Source organism: Filicampus tigris, chromosome 1 (genome assembly GCF_054856515.1).
Source record: "Filicampus tigris isolate MCC_2025a chromosome 1, RoL_Ftig_1.0, whole genome shotgun sequence".
NCBI lineage: Eukaryota > Metazoa > Chordata > Actinopteri > Syngnathiformes > Syngnathidae > Filicampus > Filicampus tigris.
In genome coordinates this window covers 40,130,256-40,147,773 of record NC_141217.1, presented here as the reverse complement: position 1 = coordinate 40,147,773, position 17,518 = coordinate 40,130,256, and the positions used below count along the sequence as shown (strand labels likewise).

General features: G+C 44.5%; 1 protein-coding gene across 3 annotated transcripts; it reads right to left on the bottom strand.

Annotated features, from left to right (window-relative positions):
* Positions 1-1,270: 1,270 nt before the first annotated feature.
* atp7b (ATPase copper transporting beta) lies at positions 1,271-16,917 on the bottom strand. Of its 3 annotated transcripts, none has more exons than XM_086040866.1 (21): positions 16,627-16,916; positions 10,943-11,675; positions 9,684-9,899; positions 9,178-9,341; positions 7,987-8,148; positions 7,841-7,914; positions 7,558-7,741; positions 6,501-6,734; positions 5,861-5,952; positions 5,661-5,812; positions 5,163-5,317; positions 4,550-4,684; positions 4,156-4,350; positions 3,888-4,070; positions 3,394-3,580; positions 3,132-3,272; positions 2,918-3,060; positions 2,638-2,841; positions 2,440-2,557; positions 2,219-2,321; positions 1,271-1,489 (listed from the first exon to the last, which is right to left on the bottom strand). In XM_086040866.1, exons 1-21 carry the CDS (start codon positions 16,750-16,752, stop codon positions 1,318-1,320), a joined length of 3,873 nt encoding a protein of 1,290 aa, XP_085896992.1. In that variant the 5' UTR covers positions 16,753-16,916; the 3' UTR covers positions 1,271-1,317. The 3 variants fall into 3 exon arrangements, 2 of the variants coding, with proteins under 2 accessions (XP_085896992.1, XP_085897001.1); XM_086040875.1 differs by having other exon boundaries at positions 5,661-5,788; positions 16,627-16,915; XR_015088139.1 differs by lacking the exons at positions 1,271-1,489; positions 2,219-2,321; positions 2,440-2,557; positions 2,638-2,841 and having other exon boundaries at positions 3,394-3,792; positions 16,627-16,917.
* Between the last annotated feature and the right edge of the window lie 601 nt (positions 16,918-17,518).

The window sequence follows — 17,518 nt, the reverse complement described above, 5'->3', positions numbered from 1 at the left end:
TATATAATTTTCTAAAAAGTCCATCCTCAAGCAAGCCACATCACTAAATAAGGAAAATAAGTACATCACACGCATATTTCATTAGTTGCCACATCCATGAGACAGCTCCCACAACATTAATTTGTTCTTCCACTGATGATATATGGTAAGTGTGTCATATTTACAGTGTACAGTTTACCGTGTACACATATAGTGCACTGTATATCCACATAAAGTATCTACACACTTAGAGCTATCTTAAAAGAAGGCACTTGGGGGTTGACTAAAGAGGATGTTGTTGAATCTGTCACCCTCAATTAATCATCACCAGCATGTTTCCAATTACGGATGGCGAATACTTCCAGTAAGTCTTCAGGTCTTCTGTATTGAATATCGGGGGGGCAAAATAGTGCATTAATTTCAAGCCACAGCTAATGAGAGCCATCATACAAACCACGTACCGTGCAGGACTGTAGTGATAAGTAAAATCAGCAAGATGTATGACGGTGAAAAGAAAAGCAGACTTGACGTTTCGGTGGGTATTTGGACAAATGTATTGCTCTAATCGCAGATCACTGGACCTCAACTCGCAATCACGGTTATTTGGGGGTGACTGGACACTTTATTGATGGTGAGAGGAACTTCAACTCATTTGGCACTGATCGTCGTGAAAAAAAAAAACAGGATCTTGGCTGATAAATGCACCAAACACTTCGTCAAGGTGGCAAATGGGTCATTGAAACAAAGATGTAAACTATAAATACACAAACATACATACAGACAATGGAGGGCTTTGGGGCTTTTTTTCTGCAATTTTTAAGTGGCATTAAAAATAGATTCATTAGTTCAATTAACTCATTCAGTACCGGACTTTTTCAGACCATCTGTGAAATGACATATAAATACGTCATTGGGATAGAATGAGTTAATTACAGATAATAATGAATGGATTTCTCTTTTTTTTTAAACTCTTGACAGCCCTAATTTAATTATCAACCAGAGTACAGTAGAAGGTAAACCGTGCTTTTATCATTATATACCACTACTGAATCGTCAATGAGCCAAATATCTTTGAGCCGGTGAAAATTGAGGTACTCATATAAATTGTATCCCAGGTGCATAAGATAGTTGTAATTCCTTCTATTCTCCATTTTTCTACCGCTTCTGTGTTTTGTTAATGAGATGCACATTAAAAAAAGGTTGAAATTCGAAGCAACGTCCTTTTAAGATGTGAATGAGACATGCTAGCATGCTCCACTGTTCTGCTATTGAGGCACCACATCACACAACATAACTTGGAAAAGATTTATTTACATAAATATATGCAGGTACAGTATACTATAAAACGAGTGTGCCGTTGGTGTTGTGCTGTTCCCAGGCTCCAGTGGAGGGAGCTGGACTGCGCCGCTGGCCTTCTTGTCTCGGGAACGTGCTGATCTGAGAGGACTGGAGGCTCCGCATCAGGCCTCTTGCTCTTACCTCATACACCTCCACTGATGTCTTTTTGGATCTGCAGGAAAAAGGAAATATCCTAAGTTCCTTAAATATCCTTAGTTTACATAAACAGAAACAGTGCTTAATCCATTTATTAGACCACCATCATGTCAGGCTTATTCCCCCGCTGTCCTAAGTTAACAGCATTGGTAAATAAAATAATTGTTCATGTTTCTGTAGTTGTTGATAAAATATATATAAGCTCCTTAACCAAAATGATATTTTTGGGCAAAAATATAGTATAATTATTTTTAAATGGACTGTTTCACATATTCAGGAAAAAAAAAACTTGTTGCTTGAATTTCTGATCAGAAAATGTTGATTTAGTGGTTGAACGTTAGTCTTGATTTATTTCTGATTTCCTACAAAAATTCAGTCAGTCAACTAAAATGGCTTTTAAAACCCGGTTGAAGACATTTCTATTCGCTGGCTTTTGATCCGACACCTGAAATGTTCAGCTCTTTTCCGGTGTCTATTGTATATAGTGTTTTACGTTCATTTACTGATTTCACTTGTTGTATTCTGGCTATTTTGTTGTTTGTATGTAAAGTGCTTTGTTAGAGCTCTAGCTGTTGTGAAATGCGCTATACAAATAAAACTGTACTGTATTGCAAAATGTGTACAATAGGTTGAGGACGAGGCACACACCCATCGCAAAGCACGTATGGACAAACAACCATTCACAACCGCAATCTTGTCTGGGACAATGTAGAGTCCTCAATAGAACGAGCGGATCAGGACTCACAATCTGAGCAGCAAAGACGACAGCACCACAGAAAGGGACGAGGTGGCCATCGCAGCTGAGCCCATCCAGGGTTGCAGCACCAGGCCAGCCGGCATGAACATGCCTACAGAGGGCAGACGCGAGGGCCGAAAAAGCATTGCAAATTGCTCGCATTCCAAATCAACTTTCCCCGCAAGTCGAGCTACCACTGACGGCTTATCTCGAAGCTTCCGAGGGCTCACCTGCAGCAATGGGTATTCCCACCAGGTTGTAGATAACCGCAAAGAAAAAGTTGATCCGTATCCTCTGCACGGTCCTCTTGGACAGCTCGATACTGGCCACGACATCCAGGAGGTCATTCTGCAGAGCAAAGGCAGCCGGCTCAGGCCAGGAGCAGACGTCCTCGCGTCGCAATATAGCGCGCACCGGACGCCACCCACTCTGATGAGAACGATATCGGCGGCTTCGATGGCCACGTCGGTGCCCGTGCCGATGGCGATGCCCACATCGGCGCGCGCGAGGGCGGGCGAATCGTTGACGCCGTCGCCCACCATGGCCACGCGCAAGCCTTGCTCTTGGAGCTCCTGCACTTTGGCCACCTTGTGCGAGGGCAGCACCTCCGCAAACACCTTCCTGATCCCAACCTACGGCCGACACGTAGACGCGTGGGCGTGAAAGGATGTTTGCGCTTGAACGCGGCCAACTTTTCACACTCCTCACCTGTGCCGCTACGGCTTGAGCCGTGCGTCTGTTGTCCCCCGTGATCATGACCACCTGGACGCCCATGCTTTTGAGCGTGTGCACCGCCAAGGCTGACTCGGCCTTGACCGTGTCTGCGACGGCGATCATGGCGCACAGTACGCCTGCATAGAGCGAGCTTACGATGGAGTGCAGCTCGCCATCACGACTACAAGAATGTTCTTCTTTTGCTCACCATCTATGGCCACCAGAATCGCCGTCTGCCCCTTTGCCTCGTGGCTGGACATGGCGGCATCCACGTCGGCTCCAACATGGTGGCCATTCCTCCTCATCCACTCTCTGTTCCCAATCAGGACGGAGTAACATACAAGCTCACCTGGATCCGATGTCAGAAAACGGATCGTAGTCAAAGTAAGCAAAGGCGAAGTTCTGAAGAAGCAGCTGAAAAACGAGCTGTTGCGAGGTCACCGAGCCGTCGGCCCTAAAAGGTAACACACCCGCATTTGGGATCTCTGCTGCCGCAACCAAACCGCTTTCATCTGTGGACGTGGCCCCCGGTAACAACGACGGCTCTTCACTCTGCCGTGGCAGCAGGTGGTCCACATTGGAAACCCGGCAGCTGATCCCGCAGCCGGGCACCGCTTGAAAGTCTTGGCAGTAACCCAGCACATCGGCGCCCAGCTCCTGATTACAAGAACAACGACCGTCAAGTCCTGAAGTAGAACCAGAGGTGGAGTCTCTGAGATGACTCGGCCAAATCCCGGTTCGTCTCCTAGTTGTGGCCGAGACCGCCGCGGTCGTTTCGCTTGATGCACCGAGCTTAAAACAACACCACGGCTTTTGCTGTTGTTGGATGCTGCCAAGTGCTTGCCAACGTGGCATCCGGTCGTGTTTCCCTGAATGCATCAGGAGTGAGGTTCTTTTTGGCGCTGTACCAAGACAACAGACTTCATTCGACTTCATAAAACTGAGACGGAATGCAAAAAGGCACCTCTTTGCAATGCTTGGCAACCGCAAGGCCCAGTGGGTGCTCACTGCTGGCCTCTGCTGTTCCCACTATTGCCAGGATCTTTCTCAGAGGCATGCGGGCCATCTCCCACAGCACCAAGACACGCGTCACCTGCGGCACGCCGTGAGTGATGGTACCCGTCTTGTCGAACATCACCACATTGATCTGAAGAGAGAGCGACAGTCACGTGGGCCTCCTCATCCTCTTGCGACGTACCAAGTGAGTGGGGCGAAGGACGCCTGCGCTTTGCCTTGTGGGCCATCTCCAGCGGCTCGCCTCCTTTGATGAGGATCCCGCTCTGCGCTCCCACCCCGGTGCCCACCATGACTGCCGTCGGGGTCGCCAGCCCCAGGGAGCAGGGGCACGCAATGGAAAGGACAGTGATGGACGCCTGGAAGGCAAACCGAATGATGACTTCTGCCTGGGATATGTTGGCGTTATAACCCTGTGAAGAACAGAGAACGCCGCTGCTTTTTGCTTTTTACCACTGAAAGGACCGATTCCACTCACATGTAAAAGTAAAACAGCAAAGAGTCAGGAATGCATTGAAGTAGTAAAAAGTAACGTTTTTTAATAAAAAAAAAATTTTTCCTGTCAATTATACACGTATATACGTCTACATATACGTACGCAGGCACACCTACCGGGAAGTTCTCTCTTACAATGTCGAAGTTGACAAAGCCGACGGCAAGCCACGCCGTCAGAGTTAGCAGGGAGACCGCGATGATGAAGGGTACAAAATATCCGCTGAGTCGGTCAGCAAACTGCTGAATGGGGGCCTGCGGGGACCCCGGAGCGTGAGAGACATTGAATGAGCAGTGCTAAACAAGACATGGGGAGCCAGATTTTCATGTTACCACGGCGGCAGTAATGGAAGTTCTATCGCATTTGTTCCTTTTTAACTCTTACAACACCTTCAGAGTGAGTGTGTCCATTAAGTCCTCCTGTATATAGAGGACGGACGGGATCAGTACACAATTTGAGAGATTGCCTGTGAGCCACAGCAACTGCAACTGCTGGTTGCAGGCCATTAGATGCTGTACAAGCGGCTAGTCAAGTGTATCTCATGAGCGAGGTGCTTCCTGCCTTCTCCTTCTCCTGCAAGAAGAGTATTTGTCTGTCTTTCAGTCTCTCCAGACTGCCTTACACTATGTCTGGCAACTTTTCAAACGGCACTTGTTTCCTCAGTTCCTTAATGTGGCTGGCGTCTTGGAAAAATCGCCATGGCGTGTTTGAGTATGAAGCACGTGGACTAACCTTGGACGTTTGGGCTTCTTCCACCAGTTTGACAATTTGTGACAGCGTTGTGTCTGCCCCGACGTGGGTGGCCTCCACGAGAAGAGCGCCATGAGCGTTGATGGAGCCGGCAATCACTGGGCTGCCCACCTTCTTACTGACAGGCATCGGCTCACCTAACGGAGGTGTCAAGGAAAGGCTTTTTTTTTTTCTTTTTCAACTTGGACGGACTCCACATGAATGGGCCAAGGTGGGTGTTTCACTTTCATTCTAGGCCTGTACTATTTTTATCCTTACTGAGTCCATTCATCCATGTCCGATACTGCTTGTCCTCACTTTTAGGCACGTGGGATGAAACATGCAAGCAAACACCACACAGAGAGAATCCAATGGAGATTTGCACCTGGATTTCTCAACTGTGGTGTAAACATACTAACCACTATAAGACTGATTATGTCAAAAATATGTATTTTATTCATGTATTTCTGTACATAAAAATACAATACCAACAATAATTACCTGTGATCAAGGACTCGTCTGCCATGGAGCTTCCTTCAATCACCTTCCCATCGACGGGGAACTTCCCCCCCGGAGCCACTTTGACGACGTCGCCGCGTTGCACCAGCTCCACCAGCACCTGCTCCTCACTGACGGAGAGCAAAGTGACAAAGCTGGGTTTCATTTTATTAGTTGCAAATTTATATTAATTGATGTCGCACCTGATAATGGAGTGGTCAGGTCCCATGGTGACCACAGTGGCATCGGTGGCTTGCAGTGACATTAATTTGGCCAACGCTGCGGACGTTTTGCTCTTATTGTGAGGAAACAACAAGTGTGTTGTGTTGTTATGGGGATGTTCCTGGATCATTTTAGTACAATTCATTTTGCATTTCAATCTTTACGAACACTAATTGCTGGAAAAGCTTTTCCCGATTTGTGCCATTCTTTACGAGTAAAGACATGATGACATTTGTGGTCAGGTGACTTTGAAATACAGTATTTTTTTTTGTTAAGATAGCTTGATATAATCTTGTGTCATTTTATCAGCTCATGTACAGCTATAGTCAATTGCCACATCCCCACCTAACAGGACCTGTGACGGGAAGGGGGGGGGGGGGAGCTGCACAATAAATGATGGAGAGCTGTTATGAAAGGACACAAAATGGACACTTTTTTTGTTAAACATTACTGTATCAATAAAAACATTCTCCATAGTATTTTGCAATGATGATATATTACTATAATACACCTTTGTATAAGCAGTTTATTTTATGAAGTTTACATTATTAGCAGAACGTTTACTGGACTGGCTGAAAACAATCAAAGTGTTCTACTGTCTGTTCTACGGCCATTTCCTACCTTGGCAAGATGCTCCAGCCATCGGCCCAGCGCGATGAACACAAAGAGCATCGGTGGCGTGTCAAAAAACGTGACTGGGCTCTGACTGGCTCGTTCTGCCATGGCCACGATGAGCACCACGCACGAGTAGACGTAAGCGATCGAGGTGGCCAGCACAATAAGGACGTCCATGTTGGCTGTGCCGTGTTTCAAAGAGCGATACGCCTGGATGTAGAAGTAGCGGCCTCCCAAGACCTGGTGCCAAATGAGACCCAGAGAATGATAGCGGTTTGAGAAAAGCCTTCAAGGTGTAGACCACCACATTTTTTATACAAATGACCACCTCATAAAAGCCCAACGTACCACCATAATGACCAATATTGAAATAAAACAGCCTAGGTTTTTAATAAACACAAGGAGGTTCAATTTTGAAAGAGTATTCTGAATATAATCATTGTAAGCCACTGGAACATTATGCACAGTTTGAACATCAACACTGCACTTAAATATAAGGAAAGTAAATAAACAATGATTCAAATAAAATCTATTGCACATAAAGACTTCTATACATTTTCTAAAAAAAAAAAATCCAAACGGTTAAATGCTGTATTGTACTATTGCTGTGTTAAATACAACTCAAGAGTACCTAAAAATGTAGTCAACAGGATTTTTAAAAAGTTGGAGCCACTGTAACATGCCATGTGAACATTTCATTCCGTGACTTTCATAGGTACCACCGTAGCGCAGGGGTCACCAACGTGGTAACCCACCGAGGTCCACATGAGTAGCAAGCAAGCGTGTTCTAAAAATAGCTCACCTGTGAAGGGACATTATTTTCTAAATGTTGTACAATTTATCCAAAGGGTTGCACGTGATATTTAATCGTAGCATATAAGGTCATTTGGGCAAATTTGTTTGTGCGTATCAAACTGGTAGCCCTTCGCATTAATCAGCAGGCCTAGCCAAGAAGCAGTTCTTAGTTTCCAAAAGGTTGATGACCCCTGCACTAGAGGAAGCCGACAGACCACTGGTGGTTTGGGAATCACTGAATTGCGGACAGTGGTGGGGAATATTCGACCTGGACAGGTGTACATAGCAGGAAGAAGATCAAATTTAGGATTGAGAGGCCAGGCAGCAGGTTTTGCTCCTCCGGCATGGCGCCGCCGTGCTGCCGGTGCTGACTGTCCATCACCATCATGTAGATCATGAGACCCATGACTGGCAGGCCGAACACCAGGCTGAGCAGGAAGGACGTCTTCCATCTGCGGCCATGGAATAGCAAACATTCACACGCGCGCTACTTTGGCATCTAAAATGAGCTCATGAAATTTGCTGGGCCAACAAGGTCATGAGATACTTGCTGTCGAATCTCTTCGCTGTGGTCAAAGTTGCTTTTGTAGCCTGCCGTCTTCAGGGTGGCCTCAAAGCCAAGGCTCTAGAGCGAGAAAGCAAGCTCAAGATGTAGTCAACAAGATGACACTGGAAGCATTCCTTCCACGAGTTTCACCTGAATGATGTTGATTATATCTCGAGCCCCCAGCACATCTGGGTCAAACTGGACGCTTGCTGATTTAGTTGCCAAGGCCACCGAGACGCCAAAGATCCCTTTGGTTGCGCTCAGCTTAGATTCAATATGGTGGCTACAGGACGCACACGTCATTCCCGTTATCTGTAAGTAAAGTGAAGGAAAGTGAACGCTTCCAAAGAGGTTTTTCCTTTTTGTTTTTTATATTGTAACTTTGTGGTGGAAGCTGACATGAGCTAAAGGAGAAGTCGTTACATTTCTGGCGACAGTTTTGAAAAAGAAAACACATTTGACGTATTTTCTTCAATGTCTGACAGTGACATACGGTATCTATCTTTTTTTTTTTTTTTTTTGCACCACCCCGGACAGGTCTCCAGTCAATGACAGGCAAGACAGACAGACATTCACACTCAATGTTAATTTCCAAGGTCAGTTAGATTTATTAATTGATTTATTTGGTTTTAATATCAGTTGAAGAAGGAACATGTTCACATCTAAAAAAAAAATAATGGCCAGCCATTGTTTCTTTGCGTTTGAAAGGTTGTTAGTGTAAGCAATGCACATCAGAGTGGACATACAATGACTTATATACACTGCTCATGAAATAAATATATATATTTTTTTTTTCAAGAATTATTTTGGAGAAAAACATGTTTGAGAAAATCTTGAAAAATTTTAATTTTCATTTTTATGAGTATTTTCTTTAAATAAAACCGAATTTCTGGGGGGTGGAAGCATATCTACCCTCCGCCATTTATTTCTCCCCTCTACCCACCCAAAAAGATTCTTTTAACAAAGCATTCAAGAATCCATGATAGTGTGACCAGTGCACTGGACTTTGAGGCCACTTTTTTCAAAAGATTTTTTTCAGAATTCTCCCCCCCCCCCCCAAAAAAAAGTTGAATAAAATAACAAAAAACAAACAAAAAAATGAATTCAAACTGAACTAAAAACAGAAACATTTTCTCAACTTTACAAGGGCACTCATGTTTTTGAAACTGCATGTTTGTAAACTTCTGCTTCTAACTGTGGATGTGAATCCAGTATTTTGTTACCCTTCCATTCATATTAGGAAGGCATTCTTCTACTTTTTTCATCGATGAATGTTAATTACTACTAGTTAGTTACTACTTCCAAACATATTCTTCTAGTTGTTGTTTTCAATCAACTCACAGTGAGATCCAGTTTCCCGTGTGTGACTGCGTTATCCTCGATGGTCTTGGCGCCAAAACCCAAGTCCTCAATAAGCTGGGCCACAGCAGGAGCGTCCATCACGTCAGGGTCATATTTCACCTCCGCTTTTCCAGCCATCAGCGACACCAAAGCGGAGATGATCCCTGAAGGTCAAACGTCAGAGTTAGAGTCAAAGTATTCAATGTGAGGTCGAACAATGGTAAATGAAAATAGTATGACACGCTAGATGACAAGCATGGCTGCCACCGAATGTTTAGCTGGTGAAATTGAAAAAGAAGCCACTCGATTTACTTCACTCAATTTGGACAAAGTCATAGACATGTAATACAACTAAAAAAAACATTCATATCACGAGTGAGTTCATGAATGTGTGCATTATGAGGTAATTGTGTTTTCCAATGTGAACATTTGTTTCAGACTTGGCCGGCCGAAAAGTTTTCTCATTTAGATGTTTCCTTTTACGTGTGGGCCACTGCACAAGTCACCGTGTCGTTTTAGCAGGTTCTTCTCGATGTTGGCCACACACGAGGCGCAGGTCATCCCCTTCACGCTGATGAAGCACTTTTCCTCTTTTGTGCCGATCTGCCGGTTTGAGGATGTGGAACGGCATCCGGCGGCGTTGCTCAATTCTGTTCTACAAGGCCAGTCCGACAGGTCAGAGAGTTCAGAGCTAACGGCCACTTCTTGAGTCTGGACTGGTTCTGATAAGCAGAAAAACGGCCATAAATAAAGACTTAACATATTTCTTTCTTTTCACGTTGAAAGGTTCAACGTCGCTCATCTTTAATCTTTCTTATGAATGTCATCTTAAACTTGGGAAACCAATAAAAGCTTCACATCTGTGCAACATTTAAAGCTGTGCTTGGCCTCTCCGTAGTTCCGTATTTCCCTTTTTGGCAAGATGCCGCTGACGTTAATCCGAGAAGAAAGACGCCGAGAAGAGCCCTTCATGTTGCACTGGAGACGGTGCACGATTGGCTGGTTTCTATGGTAGCCGACGCGCGGCTAGCAAAAGGGTGAGTGGCCCTGCCATTCAATACATTCTGTCTGGCCTTCCCTTTTCAAAATACAACATCACACTAAAACGCTTGCTATCCGTGCCATCCTGTTTGATTCTCGGTGTGCTACTGCTCATATGTAGGCCCCAAACAGCCGTCATTTCTGACTTTTATCTCTCGGATGTGCTGCTGCTAGACGCTGAAGAGCCCTTTTATCACCATCAAGCCCTCACTCTCCTGCGCTTCGACTCCCTGTGAGGAGCCAGTGAGGTCATCTCCATGGCAACGAGACAATGTGTTTTGGCGTGGGATGGAGGACACAACTTACGCACACGCACTCATATGATCACACACGGCAAAACACAACCAAATCATCAACACCTTTTCTCTCAGTGACAGTCCAAGTGCGCCGTGGATGCGCTGGCCTTGAAAGGCTGCAGCTGCTGGACAGTGTGTCGGGGATGTTATGTTACATCCGACGAGTCCCATCCGTCAACCGCGTCGACCCCCTGCCCTACCACATGTGCGAGTGCTGAGTCATGTTAGGACTCTTTTTTCCCCCCTGATCCGATACAGGAGCAAAGCTTCGAAACATTAAAAAAAAAATTTGTAAAAGCATGCAGTTTGCTTCAGTTTATCAACTGCAGTATTTTTTGCACTTTCAAATTCCTCCTGGAGGCCAGTTTTGGCCTGTGTGTTATTTGACAGCCCCAAGTTCAAGGCTAACCTTTGTCTTGTGTACCTACCTCGGAGAGATGCGTCAAAGCCCATTTCGTCGATAGCTTGCCGAAGCTGCTCCGGTCCTGTGAGACCCGGGTCAAAGGTAATTGTTCCCCTTTCATCTTTCAGTGACACTTCTATGAAGTGGACGCCGGGCATCTGGGAAATCCTCCCATCTATGGACTGCACACACGAGTTGCAGGTCATTCCTCCTATCCAGACGGTCACAGTTTGGCTTACGTCGCCCTGCCAGTGGCTGAAAACTGCAGAAGGATCATCAGCCAGTAAAGTAGCTCCAAATCCCATCTCCTCGATCTTGTCCCTCAGCTCCTGCCGCGTGACGTGAAGCGGTTGGAATACAACCAGCGCCGCGGCCTCTTCCAGCGACACCCGAACGCGCGAAACGCCCCGCAGGGTGCCAACGTGCCGCTCGATGGACTGCTCGCAGGACCGGCGACGCATGCCATCCACGCTGATGCGCACGCCCGACTGCGCATGGAGGCCCATCCTGCGCAGCTCCTGGGCGATCTCTGCGGCTGTGATCAGAGAGCTTGCGTAGTCCACCTTGGTCAGCCGGCTTGGGGAAGCCCAGCTGACGGCCAGCACCCCGCTCAGCCTGGAGATCCTGCTCTCCACGACGGCGCGGAGCGGGTGCTCCGGGGCCAGGCCCAGGATTTGAAAGGTTTCTGTGGAGGTCTTGAGTGGAGCGCAGAGGTCGCTTTGGCTGCCATACTCATAGGCCAAGTTGTCAAGGCCTCGCTGCAAAGATGACAAACATGTATCAGTCAACTCTTGTGCACTAGGGGCCAGGGATGTTCAAACTTAAATCAGATGATGGACAGCTTCACCTTGTGTTTATGAAATGCGAATTCAAGGAATTCAATGTCAGAAAAGTGGCACAAAAGATACAGTATATTTACAACCCAGACAACAAAGTACTACAAGTTTTCCCAGTGCGGCGTCAGGCAATTCTTCCAGGAGTGCATACGGGCGTGGCAGAGAAGGCAGGGAAAGTACATTCCACTCCATGGGTATTGTTTCGAATGGGGAAATTTATAGTTTGAATTTGCACAGAGCTGGGCACTTGACCCTTTTTTGCCGGTTCGTCCTCCGTCCGCGACCTGGGTACCCTTCCGGCCTCGTGCCTCCGTCCTTATTCATAAAAATGAGCGCCCCCCCGACCCCGTCCGTCCTCGTCCTTTTAAAGCATGTCCGTCCTTGCATGGCGTCGGTCCACCGCCCCAAACCCAAAAACATCCCGCCGCCGCAAAACAATAAAAAAATCAAATAAATAAATAAACTCTGTGCACTCATAAAACGTTAATTAAAGATCATTAGGTGGCTCATTTCCCGTGCACATCCATTTACCGGCTGGGAGTATCTTGAGTGGATTCAATTGTTTAACCAAGATAACATTTACTTGCAACACAAGCCCTTCGTGATGTGATGAAGATGATGATGATGATGATGCCGACGGGAGAAAACCAGGGGACAGCAAGAGAATATTAAGTTGATTGAGTAATAAAGCAATACTATTGCATTTTATTGTAAAACTTTTGTGTTTTAACTTAAGACATTTTAATTTTTTATAAAATAATTATTGCAAGGTTATTTCAAGAGGAAACAAAGACTTCCACTTCCGGGTCATTTAAATGTATACGCTGGTAGAGATTTTTACGGTCTAAAGATGTCCCACCCAAGGACACGCTTCACAAGCAAAGGGATAAGGTACTAACTGTGAACAGTTAGTTAGCTAAACTATCTCGGATTACACACACAAGACAGGCTGGTCGTGTTTCTGTCAGTGAGGTGAAATGGCTGACTCCTGTGGCATTATCCATGGTATTACATGTGTTGAACCACTAGAGGGCAGAATATGCATTTGCAATGTGACTACTGGTAAGCACATAAAAAGCGTTGTGCAGGCAATTAATGAAGGCGGCTCCGTAGAAGAGAACATGAAGTGACTGAATATTTATTTGCATTAGCTTTAGCACAACTAAAGCCCCCTACTCCTGCAGCAGCGCAGAGTCAAGCACATGCTGACGTCACTCGCCGGTGACGCAGCTCACGCGACTGGGTCTCATCACTTGTCGTACTAGTAGAACTCGCGCTGTGTCTCTTATTGAAAAACCTCCTGGGTAGTTGGGTAACTAGTGGTGCATTTGAAGTGTTCTAAGGCAATTTTTGTCGTTTGCCCATTTCGCCGAGTCGGTTGACCACGTCACATGCGCGAGGGCCGATTAGTGGGTCGGACTAAAATCCACCTCCGCCCTTGCTTAGTCCGACCCTTTTTTAAAAAAAATAAATAAATTAAAAAAAAGATAAAAAATTGTCGCCCTCCGTCCCAAATATGGGCGTCCGTTCGGGACGGAGCGACCGTTCTGGCCCCGGGACGGGCTGCCCAGCTCTGGATTTGAAGTATATTTTTTGTGACATCAGTCCTGCCCGGAACTTTTCTGACACACCCGTTGCTAAGCAGTTAAACATGTTTAAAAAGCTCGGACATCAAAAAATCAAAATGTTAATAGTATTAGTGTGATGTCTACAATTGTTTTTTAATAAAGGAAAATGCATCATGTAAAAATGCATACTGTAACATTCAACTTAAAAAAAAATGTCATAAAAAACAGTATGTTATCTTGTAGAAGTCTAATTTATTGAAAATTTAAAATAAAAAAAGAACCTGACAAATGTCTTTCTTTGGTTCATTGAAAATAATAATGTCAAATTAAAACTGTGACATCTTGAAACAATCAACTTTTGTTACATTTTAATTTTTGATTTGAAAACACTCATTCAATTTGTTTACTACGAGTAGTTTTCCATCCATTATCTTGAATATTGATTCTGACTTAAATAATTATTTGGAGGTCAGTTTTTTTGTACTTTTGTTTACATTGTATTATTTGAAAGTAACACAAGCAATACTATTACTTGTGTACAATTTTGACTTACCCTCATTTGCTGTAACTGCTACTTCAGTGCTTTAAGTGGGCCGGTAAGGTACGCAGCGGTACGGAGTGCCGGCTGTTCCGGGGGCACAGTTTACGACCTACCGGGGCTTCACATGAGCCCACACTACCTATTTCTCTCATGCATTTTGTATACTCACACGACTCATCCAGTAATTCGGAAACTTAAAAAACAACGACAGCAACAACAACAACAAACAATAGGTAAGGTAGAGGATTTTTTTTCTGCCTCAGGTGGCAGTTTGCGATTTAGACATGTCTAGGAAGATGCAAACATACTCATAGGTAACACACCGCCAACGCAAAGGCTAATTTAAAAATAAGATTACCAAATAACGCATTGACGCCAATACAGTAGGCCTACAATACCCTTCGCATACTTTTATTTTGAAGTTGGCCCACGTGGTGGTGTGATGGCTACCATGACTTACGTTCGCGACATTTTGGCTTACAATGTCAGTTTTTGTGCCATTGGTTTTAGTTGCTACCAACATCAACACGAAACCGAACTGAAATCAAATTCAATCGCTGATTTAGGACGCTAAGAAACCGCAAGTCAATTACGCCGTCCTTTCACGATACAGCACAACTTCCGGCGTTTGTGGGGCTTCTCAGACGTGAGGTGCATTCAAATGCAGTCGGACATTTCGAATTCAAATGGAAAAAATGGTATTCATTTATTTATATACATGTTCATTATCTATAATATTAAATGCAGTGTATGTATTTATTAACTTAATGATCTGCTACCCATCGCCTAATTCACCTGTCAACAGAATAAGGGTGTACCGGCAGTTATCTTTTTCCGCTTGGAACACTGCACTATTTTGGGTTTAAATAATCGCATCACTTTTTCGGTTATAAGCAGTATTTTGCTAGCAGAAAAACAAGAACAACTTCTGAGCTGACAAAGGGCCTCCCCTTAACCCAAAAGGAGCCTATGAAGCCACATGACCGGTGATTCACATGATTTGTAATGTGACTCCGCTTAAAGTCAGCCAGTGGCACCTCAAAGGGGCTTAAAAGTCAGCTCCATAGCCGGACTGTGAGCAAGCACAGGTCAGAAAATGTTTATATCAGCTGGGCTCCATTAGATTCAAGTACATGTACGCAAGATAGTGTCTTTACTCACAAAAATAAGCTGTATGCACATTAGGCAACCGATATTTGAATGCAGGCACATTTGCACCGAACCCATCTTCTATGGGGCTCAAATGCTGCGGCCCCCCTTGTGTCCTCTTGGCTTTGCAGTACAGTACAGTTGAATGGCAAACATTGGTGTTCAAAGGGACTCTTTTAATGTCCAAAGTACATATCAAACTGAAGTAAACAAAGCTAATTCAGATCCAGCAGCATGCATCTACAGTATATGGTGCCTTTGCTGCAGCAAGGAAGTGTGTAAGCAATCAGTGGACAGGCACACGTTTCATTTTGATCTCTTATTGAAGCCATTGTGTGTGTCCAAGGTGATAATAAATGCATCCGGCCTCCACAGTAACATGAGTTCAGCTAGATGGAACACCAGCAACTTGAGTCGTGGCTCTTTCACATCCATATAATAAACCATCTTGTCATTGTCATGGCTTTAAGCCATGCTGTTTTTATTTATTTATATTAAGGGCATTTGAAGTGTTTCATAAGACAGTTTACAATTTACAACAGTTTACAACAATTTACAATATGTTATCATGAAAAGCACCAACATAAAGAACCTGAATCATTTTTGTTGGCCACTATATTAAACATAAAACATGCCGCTGGTAGTTGATGTCATTCTAGTAGAAGAATATACAACACATGTACGGCAGGGGCCTTAAACTCAACTTATGTGGCCGCCACTTCAGCTATAAATCGGGATGTGTCTGGGCCACATCAAGCATTCTACAAAAAATGGATTAAAGTATTAAAAAGTACAACTAATCCAGTCTTCTAAATCCTAATAACAGCTCATAACATGAATGGTTCTTCAGAACGTGAACAAGATTGGTAAGCCGGCCAGTTTTCTCTCTCTCTCATCTTCCTGTTACTTTGCATACTCCTCAGCATGTCTAGCTGCGTAATGACGTCTGATTTCTTGAGTGCCACAACTTTCTCTGTGCATTCAAGACACGTTGTGGAGGCCCTGTACTCAAGGAAAAAATATGCAGCCTCCTGTAATTCTTGAAACTGGCTGTTCTCATCACCAACCTTTCTCTTCCAGGTAGTTTTTGAAAATGACATGACTGGGATTGGGCGAGAGAATGTTTTCGCTCCACTTGGTGTCACTTCATTGTTACGTTTTGGCAAAAGCTGTCATGAGTCTGAGTAACTGTAGACTAGACGTCAAGTGATTAAAAAAACAAAACAAAACAACAACAACAACAACAACAACAACAACAAAAAAAACTCCCAGGACCGCATTAACATTAAACTTCGATGTCAAGTAAGGGACCGCAAAAAGATTATCCTGGGCCTCAAATGGCCCTCGGGCCTCAAGTTTGAGACCAAAGTGTTGATACAATATGAATAGGCCTCCACTTAGAATATATTGTGTACAAAATATACAGATTGCTGAGTCATAATAACTCAGTAGTAAGTAATTGTAATAACAATATATTGTATTATGTCTCTTCTACTCTTAAAAAATAATAAAAATACCGACCGAACGGAAATGATGACAATAAGTCCATAAAGCAAGTGTTTTGAAACCATTTGATCAAGAAACGAGCAGCAAAGAATGTGGTGGGGAGGCCTACCTGCACCTGTGGCTCTGAAATGTGCACGGAACATGTGCGCTCCTTCTCGCAGCCACACTCGACCATGCACATCTCCTCGGCGGAGCCATCGCTGGCCAGACTTTTGGGCGACTTGGAGGCGAACATGTCCGACTTGCTCTGGTGCAGCGCGCCGGTACCGTGCCTTTATCTGTCAATAAGAGAGGGCAAAAGTCCGCAGTAGTGAAGGCGAGAGCTAGCGCCAAGTTACGGCGGTGCTGATAAGAGGACAATCTGGTTCAGCGGTCAACATCCTCACGGGTGACTTATGCGTGCAGGCGCTCAATCGTGTCATCTTTGGCAGATTGGCTAGTTCCTGTCAAAATAGTGGCGGCAAAATTTTTTTTTAAAAAATCAGATTAAATATCATTTAATGTAATTATTTTAAATCAAAACGCGTCGAGCTTCACGTTTGTTTATTTTGGGGGCTTTTATTCTGAAATTGGCCGTCGCGTTGCCGCTTATCTGCCCACAGTAGATGGATAAACTAAAGTCGAAAAACTACCTGTATCAGTACTTATTCAACCCCTGTACCTAAGTAAACGTAAGAATAAAGTGCAGCCTCTGAAAGGTATGGCGTAGAAAGGGTGCGGGAAAAGCCAAGTCACAAATCACAATAATAACATGGACGCAAAATAGCTTGCGTCTCCGAATTTGATGCGTCATGGTCCTTTTACGTCTTTTTAACGAAAAACAAGCCTCTTTCGACACAATTAGTTTAGATTGTACAGCTGTTCTCAAATGTAGGGATAAAAAGCGACGTCATCAGGAAAATAAATACAGATTTGGCTACTTGAAAAAGATGCAAATTGCTGCCCATTAACTATTTTCGGTGGGTTACTTATTTCCCACAACCAATTCAAGCAAATTATCC

What these genes read in the sequence shown, in the direction of transcription:
- atp7b (XM_086040866.1), bottom strand. Translation starts at nt 16,752, where the DNA reads ATGTTCGCCTCCAAGTCGCCCAAAAGTCTGGCCAGCGATGGCTCCGCC. An exon ending in TGCTATGTACACCTGTCCAG is followed by an intron (nt 6,735 to 7,557) that starts GTCGAATATTCC and finishes ATTTGGCACCAG; the next exon opens with GTCTTGGGAGGCCGCTACTT. An exon ending in AGACGAGTCCTTGATCACAG is followed by an intron (nt 5,318 to 5,660) that starts GTAATTATTGTT and finishes CACCTCCGTTAG; the next exon opens with GTGAGCCGATGCCTGTCAGT.